Consider the following 12,008-nt stretch of genomic DNA (forward strand, 5'->3'; position numbering starts at 1 on the left):
CGAGAAGACGGGGGAGGAGGTTGAGAGGAGGGCACGCTCGAACAGCCAACGGATTCCCAACGTCTCGCGTCACGGTAGCTGTACGATCCAAAAGGATCATACGGTAATTAGCAGTATTCAAAATTCGCGCGCATCCACCTCCATCGATTAAAGGTCTCGATCGATACCCATGGTGAGCATCGATCAACTACTAGTAACTACCGAAGCGCCCCTCTAGTCACCCCCACCTCTCGCCTCCCCACTTCTTACATCCAGTCCGTACACCCTGCGGGGCCAGTACAAAAGGACATTCTTCCAGTCCATTATAGAAGGCCGGTGAATACATATCGAAATCAAAGGAGTTAAGTTAAGTTAGTAAGCGAAGCGAGCGAGAGGTGAGATCTTTCCATTATATACATTTTATATCGACAGTATTTTCCCGCGTGGTAATACCACGTGGTGGACTCTCATTTTTATAATTAAACAACATCCAGGGTTTTTATGCCGCAAGGCTTTTCCCTGACGAGCCAATAAAAAAAGGCATTGTTTCTTTGTTTGGCTCAACCACGTGTTTTATTTTACACCTCAATCTAATCCTTTATTCTCCACTTCATAGCATATAAGTAATGATCAGAGGAATTTTCATTGAAGAATCTTTTGGTCAGAACATTTTGGTGCAATCCTGTAAGGTGCGAGTTCCCGACTTCTGATTTACGAAGCAGTGAATAGACTATCACCACGCCAAGCAAACCGATTAGAGAACAACGAAGTCGAGAAAGTCCGCCATCTTGCGAACATCTTCATCGCCCAGCTCAACCATCATCACGAAAGATCTAGAAACGAGATAAGTAGTTTCAATTATCCGTGTGTGCGCTTATGCGTACACACCTTTGTTCATTAACATATATTTCAAGTGAAACTGCGCCTTCGAATCCAGTAGAAGTTTGCAATTTCTAATATCATTATTCATTTATTCATCATTTGTAAGAAATTTCACATTAAGCTTTGAATCGATATATGAATAATTTAATTATTAATATCAACGATAGAAACGTATAGATTCACGAAATAGTCATTTCTTAATCACGCGGAAATCGCTTTATTCTCGTACAAAGAACGATAAGATTTTCGGCGGCTTCACCGCCACGCCACCTTCCTTTGTTTGAACGGTCGACTAGAACGAAGACGCCGTGACGTCATCGCCGGACATCCCATCTATCGGCATACAGCTAGCGACGATCGCATACCCCCTCCATCGGGCTACCACTGACAATAAACGGACACCCCCTCCAACGATTTACGGCAGCAGGACCGTACTCGCGTGATCAAGAACCCAACGCGCGGTCATATACTCGTGCAAAGGAAATTTTTATAATATCATAAATTCATTTGAGTAGATTTCGAAGAGTAGAATAGTTAATAACGGTTCGTGATGGCATCGCAAAAACAGCTCGGACAGCTCGAACAAAAACGGTTAGTTTTAGAATTGGGTTTAACGCACGTCGAAAATCTAATCAATGAAGGAAATCTAAATAAGCAGGAAATAAGAAGGCGCTACGAACGACTTGCACCACTAGTAGAGAAATACGAAACCTTTTATGAAAAGTGCGTTACTGCTATCAACGAAGCAGGAGGAGTCGATAGTTTAACTCCAATCATAGAGAGATATTGCGCGATCGGAGTCGGAAAACGAAATAGACTGCGAAAATCATTACGTCTAAAACACCAAGCGCGATGAATCAGAGCGATATATTGTGCGTTTACCTTTTCGCGAAGAAGGAGACCGCGTCGACATCGCAAATGAACCCACCCTTACGCGACTAACACCGAGTCTCATGTCAATTCGCACGGTGTACTGAATCAATTTCTCCTGAGTATCATGTATCGTGTAAGAAAGGGAGACGGAACTCTCAGACAACGTCGGGTGGTATTAGATACGCGTGCCGCCGCACACTTCATTACTGAGAATTTCGCGAAAGAGTCACGCTTGCTGATCAAATCATATTCGAGTTCCATGCACGCTATCAACTATACCGGAACTCGATCAAAAGACGTTATCGAGATAACCATTCGATCATTAGACGATAAATATAGGCGGAACTTTTCGCTACTCATCGTTCCTAAGATAACGCGATCGAATTTAGTAAACAAAATAGAAGGCAAAGTCATTATGTCTAAGTTGCGAAACACTATGAATCGTAAAGATATATCGTGCGTATTCCCTTCGGCGAAGAAAGCCACGATTACAGTCACCTACGCGGTATAGTCAGTTCCGTAATCTCCGGAAGAAATTACACGCGAATATCGAACCTCGGAAGGATACGCGATCAGACTATTGAAATGTTAAAACGAGGCGGTCTTAATATATGACAGTGGGCGTCTAACTTCCGACCGGTACTCGAAAATTTAGACATAAAAAAAAAAAACATCGATGTCGAGCTCTGCTCTGAGGAAAATCCTATTTTAAAGACACTCGTATAAGGGAGAATTGTCGACGGCGGAAATAACAGAAACGGAACGACGCGTTTTAAAGATCGTACAAGGCGAATAATTTCACGCCGAAAGGGAAAGAGTAGAAACAGCGGGGGGAGTCAAGAGCACAAGATTAGCCGCGTTAGATCCGATCCTCGACGAAGAAGGCTTAATTCGAATGGGGGGCCGACTTCGAAACGCGAATTTAAGTTTCTATGAGAGATGTCCGATATTATTGCCCTCACATCATCACGTCACTGATCTCCTTATCCGAAAATTCCACGAACAAAATTTTCACGCTGGCATACAGACTACCCTCTATGCTCTTCGACAACGGTTGTGGCTTCTCGACGGTAAGAATCAAGTGCGAAGAATCGTGCGTCATTGCGTACATGGCATTCGATTCCGTGCATCCGGCATCCAGTATAAAATGGGGAATTCATCAAGCTCGCGAGTGCAGGAAGCCACTGCATTCTGTCACGTCCGAGTAGATTTCTTCGGTCCAATCTACGCGAAAGAAAAGAAGTACCGTAATAAAGGTCGCGTTAAAATATACGGGTGCATCTTCCTCTGCATGACTATCCAGACTGTACACATCGAATTAGTCAGCGATCTGACTACAGATGCCTTTTTGGCCGCTTTCCGGCGGTTTGTAAGTTGAAAACTATTCCCACTCACGTTTATTCTGATAATGGAACCAACTTCGTCGGGGCTAATACCCAGTTAAAGAAACTGTATGCCTTGCTCGAGTCGGACGAGTATAAGGCGAAGAGCCATGATTTCGCTGTAGATTGTAAAATCTCATGACCTTTCAATCATCCCCTGTTACCTTATTTTAGAGGTCTGGGGGGGAAATTGCAGTCAAATCGTTCAAACATCATTTTAGACGAAACGTGGGCGAACTGCTCTTCGCATACGAAGAAGTAGACCACATTCGTTATCGAAATCGAAGTTATTTTAAATTTACGCCCGTTAAGCCTCATTTCGTCAGATTTAAATGACGCAACCATACTAACGCCTGCACATTTCTTTTAGATTAAAGGAACGTTTACGATATTGACGGAGGAAAATTATTACATTAAGATTCCCGCCAATCGATTGTCTTCAAGGAAACATCAAGAATGGATCCCAATCCAGCACAAAATCAAAGGAATATCTCCGTCATGCTCATTGACAAAATTCAACTACACACGAGTGGTTACCGTGAAGACGGTCCACGGAATTGTCAAGCACAATGTAACAACTATTTGTTCATTGTTAAATCATTGTCTTTAAGACCCAACGGTTCCCTTGTACGTACAAGTAAGGCGCCTGGCCAGCGATAATTCGAGAATGCTGACTAAGTCAGCGAAAATACGCTGAGCGATTCAGCGAATACGTCTAGCGTTATATCATAAGCAATCGAATGAACATGTTCAATAATTTATACAACTAGCGATATACTTAACTGATTCAATGACCTAGGTCGAAAGCATTGTAAATCGATGAGAATAAGCGTACAACACAACACATGTATTAAGAATATCATTGATCGTTACACTCTCAACGGGGGGAGTATGTACGATCCAAAAGGATCATACGGTAATTAGCAGTATTCAAAATTCGCGCGCATCCACCTCCATCGATTAAAGGTCTCGATCGATACCCATGGTGAGCATCGATCAACTACTAGTAACTACCGAAGCGCCCCTCTAGTCACCCCCACCTCTCGCCTCCCCACTTCTTACATCCAGTCCGTACACCCTGCGGGGCCAGTACAAAAGGACATTCTTCCAGTCCATTATAGAAGGCCGGTGAATACATATCGAAATCAAAGGAGTTAAGTTAAGTTAGTAAGCGAAGCGAGCGAGAGGTGAGATCTTTCCATTATATACATTTTATATCGACAGTATTTTCCCGCGTGGTAATACCACGTGGTGGACTCTCATTTTTATAATTAAACAACATCCAGGGTTTTTATGCCGCAAGGCTTTTCCCTGACGAGCCAATAAAAAAAGGCATTGTTTCTTTGTTTGGCTCAACCACGTGTTTTATTTTACACCTCAATCTAATCCTTTATTCTCCACTTCATAGCATATAAGTAATGATCAGAGGAATTTTCATTGAAGAATCTTTTGGTCAGAACAGTAGCCTCATCCGTTTCCTCCAAGTGTCACGCTTCTGTAGAGCTACCGAGAAATTGTCTGACAATGAGCGAGAAGCGGTGGCTGAAACCAGGGTCTGCTGTCTGTGGCGAAGAACGGTGGCGAAGAACGGTGGCGAAGAACGGTAGCGAAGAACGGTGGTAGAAGGGCCGAGAGGGGGGCTCGACTAAATGCGATGCCGTTACCTCGGCAGGGTGATCGATGATCCCGCGCAGGACACCGGATCCTTCCTACCGAGCTTACCTAGCTCTCGTGCCAATTTTACACTACCCCTACAGCCCTTAAAGGTATCCGAAAGGTATCCAAAAGCTATCCAAAAATATACGTCGAATAAGACGTATAGCCAAAACGTGCCTATATGATGAAACGTTTAAATAAACCACCTCTCGTTTGTAGTTAACAACTTTGACTCGTACATTCCGAAGATTCTCGTTTATTCGTCATTAACGGTATTTGCATATTCCCAGATAAATCGAAAATGTTGTTTACAATTCTAATGGAGGTACATGGGAGAATTGAAAATCGTTAGAATAATTTATGATTTCAGCCGTCGTAGCGCAACTTAATGACAATTGCGAAGAATAATTTCATTTTGCAGAATGATAATGTAAACGCGTCACAACGAATATGTATAATATTATGATATTTCGAAGAGTCGCAAAGCGCAAAGCTTCGTCAAATGAAATATGACCAAAGAAAGAAATCGTTTACGAATAGAAAAAGACTTTTCGCGCCTTGTAGATTACGTTGGCCAGGCATGGAAAAATCAGCATATATATTGCAGGTAGGTGGAGGGATTACGTACGTGACCAAGAAAGGCGGTGCAAAACTAGCGCGTGGTTTCCAGGTATTATTACCTATATACAACCGAAACGATCCTATATCGTCGTACCAACGCGACATCGAAACTTCTCTTACAAACGATTACGGCGAAACGATGAATGATAGTCGCGTGATCGCTAAAACGGATAAACTGCGGTCACCACAGCAGTCCCTATCCGATAGATTCGAGCTTGTGTGCAACCTTATCAAATATCCGATGAAAGCTTCCTTCTGTTTATTTCCAATCGAAAGTAAACGATAATGATATGGAATTAATAAACCGATGTCGGGATTTAAAAAAAAATCCTCTAATTGCATTGACTTTCCTTCCGCATAGCAGTAGCGTTATCAACGATTCAAAGATTTATCTTCGAGCGTACTATACAAAAGCATTTAATGTTTCATACGCGTTCACAGATTCTGCATACAGAACTATCCTCTTGGTATATTTATTCGTCCAGTATTGCAAATTTATGCGAGCGGAAATGCAGAATACAATTAATAACGGTATCTACAACGATGTGTACTAGAACAAAAAGGTGTTAATGAATGGATTGGCATAATATAATAGACGTTATTATATGGCGTTAATTAAGCGCGATACGCAAGCCACATTGTTATAGGAAAGTTACGACGCGGTTGTGTCCAAACTATAATAGTTTATTATATATGTGTGTGCGGAAGATAGCGTATACTTGTCCAATTATACCACAAAACAGGATACTTTTATCAATAGCGGATAAGGAGACCGATAATCCCTTGGAAGAACGTTGTGCCTTCTTTCAAGGAATAAAATCGGCATATCGCGTTTGGAGGATGCAACAGCGGGCAAAGTGGTCGACTACCTTACCACCCGAAGAAAACTGTACTACGAACCGTGGATATATAGCTCGAGTTGGAAACGGTTCTCGTCGAAATCAATGGAGCTCAACCGCGACGGCGGCGATGGCGGCGGCGGCGGCGGCGGCGACGGCGACGGCGACGGCGGCGACGTCGGCGACGGCGCGTTTCTCTCCACGAACCCAAACCTGTTTTTGAATATCTTCCGAGAGTAACGAACGATCTTTCCAACCTTCCCTGGAATATCCAAACACGACGATATATTGTAACATGTGATTTATACAGTTTACCTATTTCTTCTAAGAGCCCACACCAAAACCGGTTTTCAATTCATCAATATTTTATCCGATCAAAAATATCAAAAAGATTAAACTCGAAAATCGTTTAGCGAAATTGTTGGCAATCCAAAAAGATCGACGAATATTTCGAAGATTCCCTTGGAAAGATCTATTTTGGAGGTTTAATCGCGTGTTTAGCTTCGAGTCCCTTCAACACCGTCTCCATAAATGCGGCTCATGCGCTTATTTACGGCGAATGAAATTGTAAATTATCGAATCGAGGTGCATTGACGATCTCCAAAGTCTTTCACGAGAACATTTATTAGGCGCGAAACGACGGTGCCTCGGAAATTAATGGTGGATCCGCTCTGCGAGATATCTCGGATATAAAATATTTCGGACGATGGGGGCCGTCGTTAACGTGGGCTCTACCTAGAACTGGCCTATCTCGTTAGCGTTAAGATCGTTAGAAGATCTCCGGGACGTCGACCGATCGAATCCACTCAAAACTTTACCCTTTCACATTTATCCAATTAGTTAATCGATATTTACAAATAAACTTACGAAAGTTTATTTGTAATATGCTGCTCGAATGTGGTTAGGATCTTTAAAGAAAAAAGGCATTTGCGAGACTTTTCTTCCCCGTGGTCATCCTCCTATTCGTCCGGCTCGTCACGGCGTTGTTCCTCCCATAACGATCGCACAATACCCAACACTTTATTTATAGGGTAGTAAAAATTTAAATAAATTTCCCCTCATCGACGAACGCGTACTGGACGACGACGACGACGACGACCATAGATGCTCGCTTCGCAAACGTTATTTATTTGCTTAATGCGAAGACCGACCGAAGCTTTCTTTAGCACGCGGACAAGCTCGTCATTATTCGATTTTCGGCGTTTGCTTCGAAGCGAGAAGCAAAGCCGTCTGGCTCTCTCGACCTCGCCAAAAGTCGATAGTAAATTTTCACCCTTCCCACCAAAGCTGTAAATCTACCGTCGCTTTTCAATAGGGCCACTACGACGTCGAAGAAAGCATCAAAGCTTTTAATAAATTTGATTTTTCCTATATACCTGCATACACGGTAACAAGTATTTTATTTGTTTCTGCTACTGGAATTCATAACTAGTCCCACCACTATTCTCTAGCTCGAGGCACAGGCGTGTAGCTATTCCTCTCCCACGCTCGCTTTCTCTTTTTCTCTTTTCCACTTTGACTGAAGGATGGCGTTGCATCGCAATGATAAAGCTATCCTATCGATGATGGGGAAACATCGGATCTCGGACGGTGACATGAGAAATCGATCATCGAGTTCCTTTCTCACGAGGAAAGGACAAGGCCGCGCAAACCTTGCTTCGATTATATTTACGTGCTACGAAAACTTTATCGCGTTCGATAATCGCACGTCGATCGAATTATTCGCAAGGTATTTTGTTTTACGATCGATGTAAATTATCTCTCGAAAAAGAGGAGACAAACTTTTGCCTTAGGAAATTCGAGCGAATCGAATTCGCGAATTCTCCAAAGAACATCAGAGAAGTGTTCGAATAAAAGAAAAAGAAGGACATAAACGAATATCGGCGTGCGATCGAACCGTAAATTCTTTCCTATCTCAATTCGGACGTGGAAACGAAATGGCCCTTTTCTAGAAAGACGAGATGTGTTCCAACTAAGGTTGGAAAAGGAAAGAAGAACTGGAGGGTTAGGAGATACCGAAAGACAACGGCTACTAAGACGACTTAGACATCCGCCTCGAGCGATAAATTTGTAAAACCAATTTAAGATCGCTATACGACCCGCGGCGACTGCTGGTGCACCGGGTCCGAAACGCGTACGAGAGGCTTCTTCTTTTATCTTCGTCTCTTACTCTTTCCAACCCATCTCGTCTTCTTACCGTGGAACGTCCACATATCAACTTTTTATCTCTGGCAAGACAATTCGACGACGACCATGCATGCGGCCCACGTTCTCCACGCACGCAAATTTCCAGGACCACTACTTGGTGCCTTCGTCCTTTTATCTCGATTTACCACTTCTCCGTGAATCCGTTGATAAAGATGTTGGTAGGTGGGAAACACGAACTAGTTGGAAAATAGTTGGATAACAACTATTTTCTACACTTTTTCTTGGTCTTTTCGTTAAACTTGCCACTCCGAGATAAGTTTACAAGTTGGTAGCGCATCGAGGAACGAATTAAAGACAATGTCGCGGATGATACTTGCGGTGGAAGCACATTGCCTATGGCTAGTGGCTGCTGTGGCTTTTACAGGTATATACCTGCATGCACTGGCGGATTTAGCACTTGGAAGGCCCTCTCCCCTACCTACAATTTCATTTAAAGATTTCTCTTTAAATACAAAGCCGTAGTTTTATTTGGTAATGGTAATAAATAATAAGTGTACAAATTAAAGGTTTTATTTTGAGACCTATCGTGCAGATCGTGCAGAAATCCGCTACTGGATGTATGTGAAATATTTAACCGCAGCCCGCAAACGGAAAGCAATTACGAAACATTAAAAGCAACGAACTCGCGTAAGAAATAAATAAATAATATCGTTACTTTGAAACGACTCGTAGACCATTAACGAATCTCACGATCATGAAATATTTGCTGTCAATTCGAGTAGGGAAATAGCGAGTGGACGACCGGCTACCGTGTTGGCTTCCTTGAAACTATCAATTAAACGTTTAATACGAATCATCTGACCGAGTCAACTTGCACGAGAAAACCTGAATCGGTTGGCTAAACTATCGAATTACTCTCTCGAGTTGGTCGTACTCGTAAATTTTCTCGAAAGCGGCTAGCGACGCAACAGAGTAGGAGGAAGAAGAAGAGAAGGCAAGGCAGCATGCATAACATTGTCGAAGAGCGTCTTAACTAATCCAAGTTATGGCTTATCCAAGTACGGCTGTACTCGTACCTACATACCTTAACCGGTAGGTGCGTATACACTTAGAAAGATAGGAGACGCGTGATTTGCGAGATCTTGTACGGACGGCCACCGCTGAGATCTCTCCTCTCGCGTTCCTCCTTCTTTCGCAGATAAATTTTATCTTTTTTCTTGATTTTACGTTCGAGCTAGATTAGGTCTCGGCTGCGCCACCCAGACAGCCCTTTTGTGGTGGAGCAAATAAGCGTTAGCCCGCTTATACGGTGTCCCATAAACCGCACCAAATAATAATTTGGAGTCGTACGAGTCGATTGCTTCGCACCACAAATTATAACTGGGTTACCAATGTGATTTTATGACAAGAGTCGAAGCACCTTCCTATCCTCGTCGCGGTCGAACGCGCGAATAAATGTTAATTCAATGAACTATCGCTCGCAGCAAATACTTTGACGATTAATCGTGCGCTAATTTATTCAAGGTAGCACCTCTACTCATTCCTAGAGATCTTAATTACCGTTTACCCTCGTTACATTAAATCACTAACGGCATAATCGTCTAATTTCTCAGCAAAATCGTCTTTTTGAAATAACAAGAAGGAAAAGAAAGCGCGGGACTTGTGGAAGACGCAAGGAAGACGTTTAAAGGCACGTGGGAGGACATAGGCTAGGCTACAAATATTCCGAGGCCGCTTCCGTGCGGATGCCTCGATTCCTCTAAGAGGATGGCACCGCGTCGCGACTGACCGCTCGTAATTTCTCGCACACCCTAAAACACGCACGCTCGTAATTCCATCGTCGATATAAGAGATCACTTTTATTGCATTCTTTCCCAGAGTTACCAAGAAAACGTAAGCGCGACTGTGCTTTCCTCTCGACGATCGAACGGAACCCCGTAATATATTTTTCAATTTAACGATCTAAATTTGTGGCTCGCAGCTCGAGGAAGCTCGTGCTGCGCGCCATTGCGTCTCTACGCGTTAGCGTTCTTTCCAGTAATAAAACTTACGTCGTACACGGGCCACTGAAAAGATAGAAAAGGTCTCTTATTCGTGATTTAAACGGATCGACTAATTATACTAGAGATAAGCTTTAAAGAAACGACGGATGGCGTCGATGTGTGGCTGATGTAAATCATCCTACGATATCGTCCTTATGCTTCCTATGTAAGTTAGTGGTTTAAGGCACCACCCGCAAAAGCGATAAGGACAAATTATTATGGCTTTGGCGCGTTAGTCGTCGAGTGTCACGGCTTAATTAAAATCTTCTCTTCTGTGTCTGGTCCATAGTAGGAGGATTATCCCGCTTAAGCAACCTGCACGCCATACCAATAGCAATGAAATATAGCTGAAGATTACGGGCAGTCGTCCTGCGCGGACGATTCTCAGACCAAATGAACATATAAGCGTGGTGGCTGCTAAGTATCCTCGCACGAAATAATTAGGAGAGACGAGCCTTAACTCGATCAACTCTGACGGCGAGTCCTTTCTCCCAAACGTGGTGTGCAGTCGACGACCACGCGCATACCTAATCGATTCGTAGAACAAAGCAGGATAGGATCTCTCCTACTATCCTTTATGTACTTCGCCGTATTGCGATTCCTCTGAATTTATTGGCGGAAAGGGGACCGATGGCTCGTAAAAAAACCACCTTTCGTCCAGGGAACTCGCTAAACGGCTCTTTATCGTGGAATCCTCTTACGCGCTCTTATTCGACGAAGCTTAACGCCTTAATCACGGCTTTTAACTCGTACTTTCCGCTAACAAAAATATCCTCTTTTTTATTACTGATAGGTATTCGTTCTGCTTTCGTGTCTGTTGGAGAATTATTAAGAAACACTTTGAGACGTGAGAACATGACGTTTCTGGGAATTCTTGTTAAGAAAGGAAACGCGCAACACTCTAAAAAACCTGTACTTTTTCTAAACTCGCAAAGAGCAATTGGCTGTTAGCGTAATTCGATCGCTCCTCCAAAGGTTGAACTTCGCACGCGCACACACGGCACACGGCACGGCACACGGCACGGCACGGCACACGGCACGGCACACCGCAAAGCATAAAGATGTCCATTCAAAAATCCTTCCCTACCGCGAAGTGGCCTTTCAATTAAGGGCTATTAAGAGCTGCGTAAGGACCTTTAATCCCTCCTGGCTACACGATTTTTTACTTGGCCGTTTTCGCCATAAAAGGATGAAAGTAACGCGCGCGGTTGGTCACGCGATAGTGCGCACTGGAAAACCCGTTTCGTCCAAGACCAAAGGAAGAGAGCTTTTCAGGGTTGCGTCAGATACTTAAGAACACACATGGAAATATCGTGACGAATGTGGGCAGTTTCCGTTGGTCACGAAATCATCTAATAAGTTGCATAGATTCGAAATCCATCATAGAACACAGATGGTCGCGTAATCATTGTTCCTTGAGGCCACGTGCTTCTCGATCGTAGGAAGAAATTTATGGAAGTGGAATTCTTCTTCTCTCTATTACCGATTGCGACATGCAAGAGCCTTCTCTCTCATCCACACACGGACACACACACGCACACAAATGCTAGCAGCATTGTGTCCCAGTAGACGGGTTTCCCATTCTC

The 12,008-nt window shown here is 43.4% G+C and overlaps 1 protein-coding gene across 1 annotated transcript in view; it reads right to left on the reverse strand.

The window, feature by feature from the left end:
• Positions 1–6,307: 6,307 nt before the first annotated feature.
• LOC149033438 (uncharacterized) overlaps positions 6,308–12,008 on the reverse strand; it is a 49,033-nt gene continuing 43,332 nt past the window's right edge. The window contains exon 3 of the mRNA XM_089178513.1: positions 6,308–6,494. Coding sequence (XP_089034639.1) covers positions 6,335–6,494 — 160 coding nt within the window. The 3' untranslated portion in view covers positions 6,308–6,334. The remainder of the gene's footprint in view (positions 6,495–12,008) is intronic.

This window comes from Polistes dominula, unplaced genomic scaffold (assembly GCF_049000335.1).
Source record: "Polistes dominula isolate Pdom_NZ unplaced genomic scaffold, Pdom_raw_medaka contig_373, whole genome shotgun sequence".
NCBI lineage: Eukaryota > Metazoa > Arthropoda > Insecta > Hymenoptera > Vespidae > Polistes > Polistes dominula.